The sequence below is a fragment of the Myotis lucifugus genome, unplaced genomic scaffold (genome assembly GCF_000147115.1).
Source record: "Myotis lucifugus unplaced genomic scaffold, Myoluc2.0 scaffold_753, whole genome shotgun sequence".
NCBI lineage: Eukaryota > Metazoa > Chordata > Mammalia > Chiroptera > Vespertilionidae > Myotis > Myotis lucifugus.
Window position 1 is genome coordinate 229,343 of NW_005871801.1, and position 17,079 is coordinate 246,421.

Below are 17,079 nucleotides of genomic sequence, written 5' to 3' on the forward strand. Positions count from 1 at the left end.
GCATAGGGTGGGGCTCAGAGAAGGGGCGGGAAGCACCCGAGTTGGTGGGCTAGGCCAGGGGTCAGCCACTGAGGTCTATGGGCATAAGGCAAGGGTTCCGCTGACGACGTGTATGGCCTGTGAGCCTTGGGTTGCAGATGGACATTTATAATTGGTTCATGCTCGGGAACACTAATTTAATCCCAGTGAAGTGAGAAATGTCATCTCCCCCAAAGAATTCCCTTTGTGTCATTAGCAAATTTGTATAACAAAAAGTGTACTCCATTATTATATTTTGAATCTCAATGAAAAATTTGTGGGAATGCATTTGCTCTCTTGTATATAAGTACCTACCTATATAATACTATAAGTACATAATATACTCTACTTGCCTGTGGGCCCACAGAGCCTAACATTTTTACTATCGGGTCCTTTGTGGGAAAAGGGTGCTGAGGCTCTCAGAACTGCATGTGGGAGCCCCACATCTCCGTGCTGGGTGGGGGTGAATCCCACAGGAATGTTAGGTTAGGTGGCTCAGGAGGCGGCGCAAGAAATAGAGAGTCCAGTGAATCAGAAAAGAAAGGAAAGGAAAAGGTTTATTTCTGCGTCCCTGGGAGACCCACGTACCCCAAAGACAGGGCACGTGGATTCACACCAACAGGGAGGGGGGCGCTTTTTTTATACTGCGGTTGGGTGAGGGGCGGGGACATGAGCTGAGGTATTCAGTTGAGGAAGTTTCAGCTGCAAAGGGGTCAGCCAGGTATTCAGGAATGAGTCAGTATCTGTGTGGGGGTCGGTGCTGATTCAGGGAGAAGCCAGTATCTGTGTCTGGCATGCTGATCTGTTAGACATGCCAGGGGGAGTCCATTGTCTCATCACATGTCTGCATGTATCTGAACCTGGGCTCTCTCCTACCTAACAAGGAAGACACACGGAGCAGGACGAACTGCTTCCTTCACTATGTCCTTCTCTCCTCCTGACCCTCACCCTCTGTTTTCCCTCCAGCCTTGGCCTTATGCCATGGGTTCAACCTGGACACCGAAAACCCCGTGATCTTTCAAGAGAATGCGAGGAGCTTCGGGCAGAGCGTGGTCCAGATTGAGGGGTCCCGGTAAGGGCCACCGTGGAGCTCCCTGCCTCCCGCGCTTTCCCTCTAAGATTGCATCCCTGAGAACCCCTCCCCCCATTTCCTTTGTTGTTGTTTTTTGTTTGTTTTTCTTTGTTTTTTTAAAAAATATATTTTTATTGATTTTTTACAGAGAGGAAGGGAGAGCGATAGAGAGTTAGAAACATCGATGAGAGAGAAACATCGATCAGCTGCCTCCTGCACACTCCCTACTGGGGATGTGCCCGCAACCCAGGTACATGCCCTTGACCGGAATCGAACCTGGGACCTTTCAGTCCGCAGGCCGACGCTCTATCCACTGAGCCAAACCAGTTTCAGCTTGTTTGTTTTTCTTGATTTATTTCCGAATAGTTAATCCCAAAGAGTGTGATAGTGAAAAATCTCCCGCACTCCTTTCTCCCAGTTCCTATCCCAGGAGGGTTTAAACATTTTGTTCCCAATTACAGTTTACATTCAATGTTATTTTGCATTAGTTTCTGGTGTACAGCACATACCAGCATAGAGGTTAGACAATCATATACTTTATAAAGGGCTTTCCTGATATTGCCAGTGCCCACTGGCACCAATCACAGTTATTCTATGTCTCTGTGCTGTACTTTACATCCCGTGACTGTGCTGCATCTACCAACTTGTATTTACTCTCTTTACTATTTCTAGCTAGTCCCTCACCCTCCTGCCCCTCTGGCAACCATTAGTCCGTTCTCTGTTTCTATGAGTCTATTTCAGTTTTGTTTGTTTCATTGTTTTGTTCTTTAGATTCCACATGTAAGTGAAATCATGTGGTATTTGTCTTTCTCTGACTGACTTATTTCACTGAGCATCATGCCCTCTAGGTCTATCCATGCTGTCGCAAATGGTAGGATTTCATTCTTTTTTATGGCCAAGTAATATTCCACTGTATATATGTACCACAATTTTTTATTCACTGGTCTATTGATGGGCACTTGGGTTGCTTCTATAGCTTGGCTATCATGAGTAAATAATTCTGCAATGAACATAGTGGTGCATATATTCTTTTGAATCAGTATTTTGGGTTTTTTCTGTCATATACCCAGAAATGGAATCGCTGGTCATAAGGCAATTACATTTTAAATGTTTTGAGGACGCCGCCCCCCCATACTGTTTTTCACAGTGGCTGCACCCATTTACATTGCCAACAGCAGTGCAGGAGGGCTCCCTTTTCTCCACATCCAGGCCAACACTTGTCACCTGTGGGTTTGTCGATGGTCGCCATCCTGACAGGTGTGAGGTGATATCTCACTGCAGTTCTAATTTGCGTTCCTCTGATGGTTAGTGACGTTGAGCATCTTTTCATGTCTATTGGGCATCTGTATGTCCTCTTTAGAGAAGTGTCTATTCAGGTCTTTTGCCCATTTTTAAATTGAAGAAAAAAAAATTTTTTTGGTATTGAGTTGTATGAGTTCTTTATAAATTTTGGATATTAACCTCTTATCAGATGTATCATTGGTGAATATGTTCTCCCATTAAGTATGTTGCGTTTTCATTTTGTTGATGGTTTCCTTTGCTGTACAAAAACTTTTTAGTTTGATGCAGTCCCATTTGTTTATTTTTTCTTTTGTTTCCCTTCCCTGAGAAGATATATCAGTAAAAATATTGCTATGAGAAATGCCAGAGATCTTACTGCCTATCTTTTCTTCTAAGGCAGTGGTTCTCAACCTTGGCTGCACATTAGAATCACCTGGGAATCTTTTTAAAATCCTGATTTCTGGGCCGCATCCTCCGGAAATTCTGTTTCTTTGTTACTAATGTTGTGGCCCCACCCCATAACAAAGAAACAGAATTTCTGGAGAATGCGGCTCAGAAATCAGGATTTTAAAAAGATTCCCAGGTGATTCTAATATGCAGCAAAGGTTGAGAACCACTCTTCTAAGACTTTATGGTCTCGAGTCTAACATTTATATCTTTAATCCATTTGAGTTTATTCTTGTATATGGCATAAGAAGGTGGTCGAGTTTCATTTTTTTGCCTGTATCTGTCCAGTTTCCCCAACACCATTTATTGAAGAGACTGTCTTTACCCCATCGTATGCTCTTGCCTCGTTGGCAAGTATTAATTGACCAGAGAGGCATGTGTTTATTTCTGGGCTTTCTATGCTGTTCCATTGATCTGTGTCTGTTTTTATGCCAGTACTATGCTACTCTGTTGTTAAATGATCTTTAAAAAAATATGTTTTTATTGATTTTACAGAGAGAGGGAAGGAGAGGGATAGAGAAATAGAATCATTGATCGGCTGCCTCCTGCATGCCACGCCCCACACTGGGGATTGAGCCTGCAACCTGGGCCTGTGCCCTTGATTAGAATCAAACCTGGGACCCTCCAGTCCACAGGCCGATGCTCTATCCACTAAGCCAAACTGGCTAGGGCTGCTTATGGATTTTAGAGGGGGGGGGCGGGCAAGAGAGAGAAAGAGAGATAGAGAGAGAAGCATTGAGGTGAGAAGCATCCATTTTTGCCTTCTGTACGTGCCCCAACTGGGAATCAAATCCATAACCTTTCAGTGCACAGGACAACCCGGCCTCCCTTCCCCAGGGCAAGAAAAACTTCATTTTTGACTGAGCTCAGACTTAGAGGTAGGAGCTCTCAGGCAATCTGTTTCTTACGTTTTCCTGTGGCCTCCCTCCTCCTCTTGGCTAAAAGTTTAGCATATTCTTCGGCCTCTTGGTTATTTTTAGGGCGCTGTTTCTTCAGAGCAGTACGCCCACGTCTGTGTCACGGGCTGCGTGGCAGGCCATGTGGGTAACAAGATGCTGACTCGTGGGTGCTTTGGTCCTAGTTCTTAGCTTCTCTGTGGAGGGCTGTCTCACAGCACCCTACTGGACAGCATCTGCTCTAGAGATGGAAACGTTTGTGGGTTCTGCTAGCTCTTCCGGGCCCGGGCACGAGGCACAGCAGCATCAATGAGACCAGCAATATCCTTCTCTCCTTCTCGTACAACGACCAGGTTGGGAACATGGCGTCCGCAATGCAGCCCCAAACAGCGGTGACTTCTCTCTCCATCCTCCTTGGTCTATAACAGGAACGCCTCTCACACGGCAGCGGGCCACTCGGCCACGGCAAGACACCCTGCTTCACGGGGAACCTTGTTTGTAGTTCCCACCACCGACTCCGACCACATAACCCATCCAGCTTCTGTGGCCACACGCTTCTCACGAAAGGCAGAAGTTTGCGGCCATCGCCCAGGTCAGCGAGCAGAATGCTGGCAGCCGGTTACTGGGAAACAGATGCCACCTCTGGGTGCCACGAGAAGAGCGAATTGAACCATTTTTAAATAACCTATTTGGTGTGTGTCCTTCCCACGCTGAGATTTAACATTTTCCCACTTTTTCTTTGTTGAGCGTCCTGTCCCTAGGAATTGGAGAACCTGTGTGGATTGGCTCCCACTCTCCCCCCGGGGGCAGGACTTCTTCCCTGGCCTCCTTCTCTCTCCACGTGTCCATTTCCTCGGGTTCCTGTGGCGATCTGTGCCCAACTCTCCCCGCAGGGTGGTGGTGGGAGCCCCCCAGGAGATAAAGACCGCCAACCAGACGGGAGGCCTCTACCAGTGTGACTACAGCACGTCGGCCTGTGAGCCCATCCAGCTGCAGGGTGAGCCCCGCCCCTCCCTAAGCCCCGGGCCCTCCTGTGCATATCCCTGCACTTGCCAGGCATTCCCTTTGCTCCCTTTGTTCTGGGGGGAGGGTCTGTGGTTGGGCCCCGGGGGGCAGCTCCCAGCCTCTCCCAGCCCAGGCACCCTCAGGCACTCCTTTCATATTCTTTTCCCACCGGTGCCCCTTGACCTGCCAGCCTGTGTCTCCCGGTCGAGGTGACCCCTGTCCAGCTTCTCCTCAGGCTCTTTCCTCTCCTGAATGTGACCATGCCCATGCCTGTCCTCTCAGTGCCCCCGGAGGCCGTGAACATGTCCCTGGGTCTGTCTCTGGCATTTGCCACCAACCCTTTCCGGCTGCTGGTGAGTCGCCCCTGGGTCACGGGAGTGTCTGAGGGGAGGCGTGGAGACCTGGTGTCTTGCAGAGGATGGAGATGTTGGGGTAAAAGGACAGGAAGCAGGGGACAGCCCCTCCTACCTGCCCCCTGCCTTCCAGGCCTGCGGCCCCACCCTACACCAAACGTGCAAGGAGAACACCTATGTGAACGGCTTCTGCTTCCTGTTTGGATCCAACCTGCGGCAGCCGCCCCAGAGGTTCCCAAAGGCCCTCAGAGGTAGGCTGCGCTTGGTATAGAGGGGAGATGGGCAGCAGAGGCTGGAGGCAGGGGCAGCACCGGACTGGGGACCACTCGTAGTCTGGAGCGTGACTTAGAAGTCTAGGTGTAGAAGGTTCTGAGAGAGAGAGAGAGAGAGAGAGAGAGAGAGAAAGAGACAGACAGACACTTGGGCGAAGTGCTAGGGTCTTGCACTTCAAGAAAAGTCCTGCGATAGCCGCTCATCTTTGTAAGGTGATATTCCCAACATTGTCCTTAGAGGAAGTGCCTTAGTCTCCTGCCCACCTCTCCAGCTTCTCTCCCATCCCTTCCCTCAGCCGCTGTGCTCTAGCCACACCGGCTGTCTTTCTTCTCCAGGAACCACACAGAACTGCGCCTGCCTCCAGGCCTTTGCACTTTCCATTCCTTCGGCCTGGTGTGCTCTTCCCCAAGAGCTCAGCTGACAGCCCATTATCGTCATCTCAGCTCCAATGCCGCCTCTCCAGAGGCCTCCCCGAGTGCCCTTCCAACCATCCCGCCATGATGCCTGCCACATCGCCCTAACTACCGTTCTCACGTCTGCATTTCCATTTTCCACGTGCTTCTCAGCTGTCCTTTCTTCTGGAATGTCGGCTCCATGATAGCAAGGATGTTGCCTAGCTTGTTCACTGCTCTGTGCTTTTGTATTTATTGCTTCATAACAAATTTCCCCTGAACGTAGCAGCTAAAAGCAACAAGATTCATTATCTCGCAGCTTCTATGCATCAGGAATCTGGGCGTGCCCGAGCTGGGTGCCTCTGCCTTAGGGTTGCTCATGAAGTGGGAGTTAAGTTGTCACACCAGAGCTGTCGTCTCATCTGAAGGCTTGACTGGGAAAAAGCCACCTCCAACTCACTTCAAGGTTGTTGCACCGAGGCCTGGGTCCTCACTGGCCGATGGCTAGAGGCGTCCCCTAGCTTGTCACACGGACCTCCACAGCGAGCAGCGCACACCATGGCAGCTGGCTTCCCTCAGGGGTGGGTGGATAAAGATGGAGAGAGGAGAGAGAGCAGGCACCCAAGCAGAAGTCACAGTCTTTTCATACACTAATCTCAGAAGTTACAGCTCATAACTTCTGCAATTTCTTTGAAGTGAGTCAAAAAGTTCAGCTGAACCCAGCCCGTATGACTCAGTGGTTGAGCGTTGACCTAAGAACCAGGAGGTTAGAGTCTGATTCCCGGTCAGGACACATGCCTGGGTTGCAGGCTTGATCCCCAGTGTGGGGCATGCAGGAGGCAGCCAATCAATGATTGTCTCATCATTGTTGTTTCTATCTCTCTCTCCCTCTCTCTTCCTCTCTGAAATCAATAAAAATATATTAAAAAAAATAGGTTCAGCTAAGCCCTAGCTGGTTTGGCTATGTGGGTAGAGCATAGCTGTGGACTGAAGGGTCCCAGGTTCGATTCCAGTCAAGGGCATGTACCTTGGTTGCAGGCTTGATCAGGGCCCATGTGGGAGGCAACCAATCAATGTGTCTCTCTCACATCGATGTTTTTCTCTCTCTGTCTGCCCCCCTCCTGCCCATCCTCTCTAAAAATGGAAAAATATCCTCAGGTGAGGATTAACTCACTCACTCACTCACTCACTCACTAAAAGAGAGTGTCATTCTGAAAAAAAAAATCTAGTTAAAACTCAAGAGGAGGTGACTATCTTGGCGGTTGCCGACCACACCTGGTTCCCCAAACCTTTGTTGACTGAAGGAGAGTGAGCGAGGGGATCTTTTTTGAGCTGCTCTCGGCCGTTGCGTTCTCTCACTGCCTGGCCACCTTTTTGCTTGTCTCCAAGTCGGCTCTGGAACCAAGGGCAGCGGTGCCCTCCTTCTACATTTCTTTCCCTTACGCTCGGTTCCTCTCACTCCACTCTCACCAGATAGCAACCTCCTTCTTCCCAGAGAAAACCACAGCTGCCAGGCCGGAACTCCCTCCCGGTCCCCCCTCCTCCTCCAGATCCCCACGAAGGCACGTCTCATTGGGGTTGGGGGGGCCTTTCCGAGAGCGGGTCTGGGCCTCAGAGGTTCTTTCTCGTCACCGACCTGGGGCTCCTGTCGTCCATCACTCATTCCCTCCAGGACCTTCACGCTCTCCCATTCCTTTGAAGGTAAACCTGCTGCTGATACCCACATCTTAGAATCCATCAAGGACTAGGATTTACACCAATAAATATAACCTCCCCCCTTCCTGCCTTTGCCCTGTCTCCCGCCGACTCCCCTTCCCTTCACCAAACGTCTTCAAAGGGCTGGCTTTCTCCTTTGGCGCCATCTCCCCCATGTCCTGACTTCACGCTCTGACACCTGGCTTCTGCCCATCCTTGGTACAGACTGTGCTCTTGCAAATGGCCTCTGTGACCCTGAATGGCGAGTATCTTTTCTGTCCTCATGTTCACTGACCTCTCTAAGGTGACCTGCAGACCCTCCTTCCCCACACACTTCAGCCTCGGGTGTCCCACCCCCCCCTCCCCTTCCTGCTTCTCCCCTGCAGGGGCTTCTGCTAAGCATCATCGCCAGGCCATCTGCCCCTGCCGGCCCTGCCTGCCCTGCCTGCCCAGGGCACCAGGTTACAGTTTCTCTACTTTCCCATGCGTTCTTCCTGCCCGACGCCTCCACTTCTGTGGCTTCGGCTCCCATTCTCACATCTCTGTCTTCGGCCCTCACTCCCAGGAGCTCAAGACTCTTCTTTGAAAAACCATTTCCGTTTCCTTTAAGATGCACTTGGTTCGCAGTTCAATAGGCACTAAGGGGTGGACTGTGAGACGCTTTCCCTTGGGTCCCCCAGTCTGTTTCCTTTCTGGAGGCAGCCCTGCTGCCTGTGTCTTGTGTCGTCTCTGGAGATACTCCCTGCATCACAATGGTGGCCTGCTGGACACACCGTATGTGCCTTGTTTTCAACTTATCTTTGAGATTAAATAATTTTTTTTTCTGGCCAATTTTTGTATATATTCCATATAAACCTTAGAATCTGTTTGTTTACTAGTATTTTTTAAATTTCTTTTTAAATCCTCACCCGAGGGTATGTCTACTGATGAGAGAGAGAGAGAGAGAGAGAGAGCGAGAGATGTGAGAGAGAAACATTGATTGGTTGCCTCCTGGGGATCAAATCCACCACCTGGGCATGTGCCCTGACCGGGACTCGAACTCACAACCGTTTTGGTGCACCGGGCGACATTCCAAGCAACTGAGCCACTTGGCTGGCATTGTTTGTTTATTTTTAAGAAGCCAACACTTTTTGGGTAATTTTAGTTTTTTAATGTCCTACAAAAGAATTTACTTTTTTTCTTTTAAAAAAATTTTTTTTTTCAATTACTGTTGATATATATTAGTTTCAGGTGTACAACATAGTGATTAGGCATTTATATGGCTTACGGAGGGATAACTCCGATAAACCTATTGCCCATCTGATACCATACATAGTTATTACAATATTATTGACTATTTTCCTTTGCCCCGCCTTATATCCCCATGACTATTTCTAGTGTACAGTTTCATGAATTTTAAGAAATGTATCTATTTGTGTGAAAACAACATGAACAGGATGTAGAAGCGTTCCACTCCCCCCCTAAGAACACCTTTGTGCCTTTATAGTCCGTTGCCTCCTCCCCTTCACCCCTAGCCCCTGGCACTCACTGATCTGTTCTCCATCACTATATAGTTTGTCTTTTCAAGAATGTTACTTACATGGAATCATAACCTTTTGAGTTTGCATGTGGGACTCACCCACATTGTTATGTCAGTAGTTCTTTCCTTTTTATTGCTGAGTAGTATTCCATTGCATGGATTTCCCACAGTCCCATTCACCGATTCATCCATTCACTCATTGAAGGGTGTTTGGGTTATTTCCAGTATTTCACATCATGAATAAAGCTGCTAAAAGTCTTCACTGCTAATCTTTCTACAACATAAACACATCATCTCTCTTCCTTCCCTAAGAACCATCTGTGGCTCCCCACTGCTTAAGGGGTAAAGTCAAACTTCTTTTTGGGATAGAGAGGCTCTTTCCAACTGTTCTCTGCTTAATGTCATAGCCTCGTCTCCATCTCCATCAGATAGGTTTACCCCGGTAGTTCCATGTCCATTTCTGGATTCTGCCAGAATTCTTTGAGGTCCCTCCCCTTTGTATCAGTCGGGGTCTCTACTGGAACAGGCGGCACACTCCAGTTAAGGTAACTCAAAGGGACTATTTGCAAAGGGACTAATTATAAATATGTGGTAGGGTCTAAGCTACTAGGGACAGTCCAGGAACCCAGGGCCAGCAGAGCTGTCACCACCCCTAAGCTGATAAGACAAGGAGAGGGAAGTCACCAGAACCCAGCAGAGAGGAAGTGTGTGAGCGGGCCTCCTTGAGAGGATGGGAGATCTGCTGAGGGACACAGCTGGCTAGAGCAACCTTGCAGGGAGGGAGCCAAGAGGAGAACACTCTGATCTCACTTTTCTCTCTCCCTCCAGTCTCCTGCTGAAGCTCCTAACTGGGTAAATCCAACTAGAAGCCAGAGGGTAAAAGAGCCCTGTTGCTCTGGACCATGTGGGCCCACTTGTCCCAGGCTGCGGAGCGGAGTTGGGAGGGTAGAAAGTAGGTTTGGGGCTGAGGGCAGAAGAACATCCAGCATACCTGTGCTAGTCCTCCCCTCCCGCCCTCGGAACTTGTTTCTTCCTTTGTATTCCTGGAAAATTATTTCTCATTCTTCATGAGGTAGCTCTAATATCACCACGTTCCCTGACTCTCTTGGGCAGAATTACCCAATTGTTTTTCCTACCAATTTGTTCACATTTTTATTTAAAAACTAGAGTCCTGGTGATCAAAATTCGTGCACAGGGTGCGGGGCGGGGGGGGGGGGGGGAGACACACTCAGCCCAGCCTGCCCCCTCTCCAATCTGGGTCCCCTCGGGGGATGTCCGACTGCCGGTTTAGGCCCGATCCTGAGGAATAATACTAATCTACATGTAGTACCCGAAGCTGAAGTACTTAATCACGTCACACCCTTCTCCTTTGTCCAGAGTGCCCTCAGCAGGAGAGTGACATCGCCTTCTTGATTGATGGCTCTGGCAGCATAAACCCAGTTGACTTTCGGCGGATGAAGGATTTCGTCTCAACTGTGATGAATCAGTTCACAAAGTCCAAAACCTTGGTGAGGGCCAATGGGGAGGTTAGGGAACAGCCCAAGCAAGGCTGCAAGGACATAGCAACCAGGCCACCACTTTCCTCTCCTCCCTCAACTGCAGACTTTGACACATGGTCAGTCGATCATGACCTTCTTTCATGATTCTCCTTCTTGCTCTGGATGAAGCCTCGGTATTCCTCCAACTCCCTGTAAAGTGGGCAGCTCTGACTATTTGATAGGGGTTGGCATGGCAGATGAAACCCCCGTGTCGTCTCTGACTGAGTTGTAGTACTGAGAGCAGATGGCAGGTCTCTTTCCTGGTGGGGCAGAAAGAGGGGGAGGGGTAGAAGTTGGAGACCGGGGTGCTTTAAGATTTCTGCAGGGCTTTCTGGGAGATGGCTAAGGGAGGGGGAGAGGCATCTTCTTTAGTGTAATGCCAGGTCCCGTCCCCAGTTCTCTTTGATGCAGTACTCTCAAGATTTCCGGACGCACTTCACCTTCCAAGATTTCAAGGCCAACCCTGACCCGAGGCTACTGGTGGGGCCAATCACACAGCTTCAAGGGTGGACATACACAGCCACGGGAATCCGCAAAGTAGTGTAAGCTCTTCCGTTTTTGCTTAGGATGTGAGAAGGGGGTGATCCTCTTAGCTGGGTTTTGAAGGATGAGGGGAGTTGTTCAGGCAGGGAGGGAGTAAAGGCTATTTCTGGTTGAGGAAACAGCATGCCAAGGTGTGGAGGAGGGACTGTTCATGACAAAACAAGGTGTGAGTAAAGGTGGGAGTGAAGGAGGAAGCGAGAGGAAGGCTGGAGGGAGGCTGGAGAGATAGTTGAGGCCAGAGGGAATCCACGGAAGATTTTAAACAGTGGGGAGATGGAACCATCACTCTTTTTGGAACGTTCACTCTGATTTCTGTGTGTGTAAGTGTGTGTGTAGAGGCAAAGGTGGGGGTGGGACAAAAGTGCAGGATATAAGCTAGAGAGCTGTTGACGAAGCCCAATTAAGAATATTAAATATATATATATATATATATATATATATATATACTTTTTAATTTAAGAGGAATAATACTCAGTTAAAAAACTCACCCTCTGCAAAGCATGGAGAAGCAGTGACGGTGTCTTCCCGCCACTCCTCGCCCCTCTCCTGCTGCCTTCACCCCAGTGGTCGGCTCAGGGGAGCCCCAGCCCATCCTAGCTGAGCCTCACCAGCGACTGCTGACCCTGACCCCTCCCGGCATCAAGCGTATCTCCACCTGCTTGCACTTGACTTTTCCCTCCTCTCCCCGCACAGAAGAGAACTGTTTAACAGCAACAGCGGAGCCCGAAAGAATGCCCTTAAGATCCTAGTTGTCATCACAGACGGAGCAAAGTACAATGATCCCTTGGAGTACCGGGATGTCATCCCCGAGGCAGACAGAGAGGGCGTCATTCGCTACGTCATTGGGGTAGGAACTGTGGCTCCCGGGCTTGATGCCTCTGGGGAGGCTTTCTGCTTAGATACACCCTCCTGCAGCGAGCAAATATCAATAAAATCGAAGTGGGCGACAGTCCCGGCCAACCCCTATGTGGGTGAATCAGTGAACTACTGTCACAACGATGCTGTGCCAGAAACTCCCCCAACCCAGTGGTTTAAACAGTGAGTGGGTCTGGAGTCCTCTGGGCAGTGTTTCTGGTCTCAGCAGGGCTCACTCCTGCAGCCCCGCTGACCATGCTGGGCGCTCTCCTGCGCCCTCTGCTGGACGGGATGGCGGGGCAGCAGTAACAGGGCTTTTGCTCCATCTCACCCTCCAGTGGCCTGGCCTGGGCACGTCCTCATGGCGAGGGCAGAGGAACAAAGAGCCAGTGGAGATGTCGCAAGCACTTTTTCAAGCCTCTGTTTGCGTCACACTTAATAGCATGCATGTGGCTGACCGCAGAGAAGTGAGCGAGGCAGCTCACTCGGCCAGGAACAGGAGGGCACAGCGACGCTTAGGGCAGATGGCTGGGGCTGAGGAATGGGTAAAGGGTTGGGATCACCAGTGTAATCCAACTACCACAGAACCTTGTGTGACAGAAGAGGGTGCACGGCATGGCAAGTGGGAAACACCTTCATGAAAGGAAAGGGCGCCCCTTCCTCGGGGGAGGCCAGCCCCCCCAGGAGGCAGCACAGCTCACAGACCAAAGGTGGGGTTCAGTCCCAGCTGCCCCCTCGACATAGAGGACAACCGCTCTCCTCTGCGTGGCGGCCTGGCCCAGGGGCCTCTGGTGCTCCCTCCTGTGACACACATTGTTCCGATACTTGTCCTGCAGAATGCTCTGTGCCGGAATGTTCTTGGTCTGATTCGGCCTCTGTTCCTTGGTAACAGGTGGGCAATGCCTTCACTAGCCAGGATTCCCGCAAAGAGCTGGAAACCATCGCGTCCAAGCCGCCTCGCGACCACGTGTTCCAGGTGACCAACTTCGAAGCTCTGAAGACCATTCAGAACCAGCTTCAGGAAAAGATCTTTGCGATTGAAGGTGAGCTCTGGTTCCATGTTTCTGAAACAGCCTCAGAGGCAGCCCTTCACCCTGAAACACACATTCCTCTTCAGAAACTAGACCCTCCTGATCTCTGGTATCCTGACCCTCAGCATCAGCTCTTGCCGGGGTTCTTGTTCCGGCATCTATAGGGTGTCCCAAAATTCATGCAAGAAGTAATTTTGATAGAAAACACAGGTTTATAATTAAAAATTGTAAATTTTTTATTGATTCATAAAGTATACAGTATAGGGTTATGTATGGAATAGCACATCAGGTAAATGGCCTCCACGGCTTTGCTGGCACAAACGCAAAGCTGTGGTTTTCATTGGTCTTCATTGTTCCTGCTCCTGGGCCATAATTGGTTCTTGGTAATGCTTATTAAATTGAAGGGATTGAAATCAAAGGGCAACAGATATTAGAATCTGATTCAATAAACCAAGTAAAATTAGGCTTTTATTTTATTTTTTGTTGTTGTTAATGCTCACGCAAAATTCAAATCTTGCGTGAATTTTGGGACACTCTATAGAAGGGTTCAGGAAATCTGAAGAAGGGGCCGTGTATAACTTAAAGAGTCCAGAGACGAAGCATAATTTTGAAAGTCGTATGGGGATCAGAGGAGCTTAGCTAAAAGGAATTAAGATCTTGTCTCAGGACCCCATGCTTTTTATTAACATAAATTGTCCTGAGGCGAGGTGGAGATATACACATCAAAGGGTCAGGGTTTCCTATACAGAGTCCATTGTCAGAATGGAAGAATTAGCCTATGGCTGTTCAGGTGTTTGGCCAGTAGGAGGCAATAACATGTAGATTAAGATGCCCTGAGCTGTTTGGCAGCAAGCAATCCATCCCTTTTCAGGTTTGGGGAAATGCCTTTAAGCCATTCCCAACAGGTGACAACATATGTGACTCAGCCCTTGTTGAGTCCTCAAGTTTCATCAACCTTTTGATGAAACTCTTGCAATTATGACATGCTGGAATTGGCTTCTGGCAAGCTCTCTCCCTGGTTCCTCCATTTCCAGCAACTCTGGCTCCCCTTGGTCAGTTCCTTTGGAATAGAAGAATCTAGACTTTTTTTCCTCTAATTTTGCCGCTCTTGCCACAGGCTGAACATTTGGAGGGTAGCGGAGCCAAACCCCCCACAGTATTTTTCTAAAAATGTGGATGTTGCCAACATTTGTCTGTTTGGTTCACTGCTGTTTTCCCAGTGCCTAGAACAGTGCCTGGTGCATAGAGGGTGCTCGATAAAAGTTTTCTGAATAAAATAATTTAAAATTGGGGGAAGGTTCACATACAATCTGGATTTATGGCTACTCTTGAAAAGCTGGAATATTATACACCTACAGGACAACATTCCCACTTGGCAAAAAGTGGCGGGAGCCAAAGAGCCACCATCCCTTTAAAAGGGGTGGGGCATATGCTTTCTCATTTAACATAGCTCTCACCCAAGCCTCTCTTTGGCCACCAAAGCGTGTGTGTGTGTGTGTGTGTGTGTGTGTGTGTGTGTGTGTGTGTTACAGGAATATAAAACTATTGACACTGTTTACCAGTACTTACAATAAAGTAAACAATGTACAGTTGAGTAACACTGTTTACTACAAAGTGACTGTTTTTTCTGGCTTCTGCTGAACCAGAACCCCAAAAGCTGAGACAGAGCTACGTGTAAGGGATGAGTTGGCTAAAGAGAAAACAGGCAGGTCAAGAGTTTAGATGACAACAGCTTGTTCACCGCCTATTCCAGCAGGTCCTCAATGGCCAAGGTTTCTAACCATCTGATTAGGTTTCCATGAACATAGTCCATGAACCAAGACACTGTAGTCAATGTGGCACAGGGATTTCAACTTCAGGTAAAGAGATGGCTTATGAGGAAGAGGCTTTAAGTAAGCCTGCTGGCCTGATTAACCCACTAGTTCTCCTATTTGGGTGGGAGTTTATTGCTAGTGACAAAACTTTCCTTTCAGGGGTTTTTCAAATAAACTTGCATTTATGATTGTAGATATGGATAGAGAATCTGATATGGCTGCTCTTAAATGGTCCAACTTAATCTGCTTACATTATATTTAAACTAGAGGCCCGGTGCACAAAATTCGTGCACTCAGGGAGGGGGGTCCCTCAGCCGGGCCTGTGACCTCTCGCAGTCTGGGAGCCCTTGAGGGATGTCCGACTGATGGCTTAGGCCTGCTTCCTGCGCTGCTGCGGAGGTGGGAGAGGCTCCTGCCACCACCGCTCCACTTGCCAGCCATGAGCCCAGCTTCTGGCTGAGCCGTGCTCCCCCTGTAGCTCCTGTGTTGAGTGTCTGCCCCTGGTGGTCAGTGTGCATCATAGCGACCGGTCGTTCCGCCGTTCAGTCGATTTGCATATTAGCCTTTTATTATATAGGACCAGAGGCTCGGTGCACGAAATTTGTGCACTGGGGGGGGGTGGTCCCTCAGCCTGCCCCCTCACATACTGGGAGCCCTCAGAGGATGTCTTACTGATAGCTTAGGCCCGCTCCCTGCTCCCCTTGGGGAGCGGGCCTAAGCCGAAGTCTGGCCTCCCCTTGTGGGAGGCGACCGGGCTGATCAGGAGAAGGCACCAGCCCCATCACCCCACTGCTACAGCCACTTCCAGTCACCGCAGCCACCAAGGTGTTTTCATCAACATGGACTCTGGTCCCTTCACCATGAAAAAATGACAACTTTCTTTAGGCATTTTCAAGATGTGTCTTTCATAGGATATGACATTTCTTTATTATTTTTTTTTATCCTTACCTGAGGATATGTTTCCATTGTTAGGGGAACACTTTGATTGGTTGCCTCCTGCATGAGCGCTGACCTGGGCTCCAGCCAGGGAAGAGCCTGCAACCTAGGTACATGTCCTTGGTCAGAATTGAACCCAGACCCTGTGGTAGGCAGGTGGAGGCATTATCTACTGAGACAAACCGGCTAGGGCAGGATATGATATTTCTTAGCCCCTCCAGCAGCTGACCTTCGTTTTTTTTCTCCAGGAGTGAGGTGGAAAAACCCTACATCACCTTCCTGGATTCTTATTACCCAAGTTACTAAGAATATTACCAGTGGCATATAGGGAACTTAGCCAATGAGCGGTCAGAAAAGGTGTTTCCTCTGTAGTTCACACCCATCCCCGGTCTGCCCCTGCCCAGGCCTAATGCCTTAGGCCGGGCATTAGGCCTGGGCAGGGGACCCCCAGCCCTGTGCGATCGCTGGCTCCGCCCCTGCCCAGGCCTCAGGCTTCTGGCTGGGGTGATCACCAGCTCTGCCTCCCTGGGTGGCTTCTGGCACTGCCCACCCCGCCTCCCCGGTCCCCATCTGCAGCCCGGATCCCATAGGTGGCGTCTGGCGCTGCCCGCCCCGCCTCCCCAGTCCCTGGTCTGCAGCCTAGATCCTGCGGGCGGCTCCGGTGCTGCCCGCCCCACCTGCAGTTTGCAAATTTAATGGCCATCTTTGTTGGGTTAATTTGCATACTCTTCTGATTGGCTGGTGGGCGTAGCAAAGGTATGGTCAATTAGCATCTTTGTCTTTTATTATATAAGATTGCCCAGTTAATTACTAATTATCTATTTAATTTCAGAGGTTAAAGCCTCAGGGGAAATTTCAGTGGCATGGTAGTGATTTCTTAGGCAGCTCAGAAACACACACTTATCTGTGGCTGTGGATGCTGTGCTTGTTTTGGTGAATGTTTAAGAAAAAGAAAGAAACAAAAACCACTTACATATTTGTTTTATGTATATTCACCAAACCACCCAAATAAACAGGAAACCTGCAATGATCTTTAGGTATGAATGACTGAGTCATGACTGGGGATTTTACCCAACATTTAGGAAAGTTTCCTAATGCAGAGGGAGAAATACACCATGGTATCCAGTGTTCTTTTATGATAAAGGAAGCGACTACAGAGAGCCTTTGTTCAAAGTGACCCATGCCACAGATACAACCGCCCAGCCACTCCCCCAGTGCTCCTTCAAAACAGACATCAAACTTGATTTTCATTAGAATGTAGTTATTTCTTATGCTAACAAATAAAAAACCTAAGACCCACCATATTCATCTGTAACTATAACTAACTATAACTATAACCATAATAATCATAACCATAACCAAACTATAACTATAACTATACTATAACTATACCATATCCATAACTAAACTA

At 49.0% G+C, this 17,079-nt stretch overlaps 1 protein-coding gene across 1 annotated transcript in view; it reads left to right on the top strand.

The window, feature by feature from the left end:
* The window catches only part of LOC102441280 (integrin alpha-M), a gene marked incomplete at its 3' end in the record, with an annotated part of 42,035 nt that overhangs the window by 1,112 nt on the left and 23,844 nt on the right, over window positions 1–17,079 (top strand). The window contains exons 3-10 of the mRNA XM_014448074.2: window positions 985–1,090; window positions 4,608–4,711; window positions 5,002–5,072; window positions 5,206–5,323; window positions 10,329–10,459; window positions 10,886–11,031; window positions 11,726–11,879; window positions 12,780–12,930. Of these exons, the coding sequence (XP_014303560.2) occupies window positions 985–1,090; window positions 4,608–4,711; window positions 5,002–5,072; window positions 5,206–5,323; window positions 10,329–10,459; window positions 10,886–11,031; window positions 11,726–11,879; window positions 12,780–12,930 (981 nt within the window). The remainder of the gene's footprint in view (window positions 1–984; window positions 1,091–4,607; window positions 4,712–5,001; window positions 5,073–5,205; window positions 5,324–10,328; window positions 10,460–10,885; window positions 11,032–11,725; window positions 11,880–12,779; window positions 12,931–17,079) is intronic.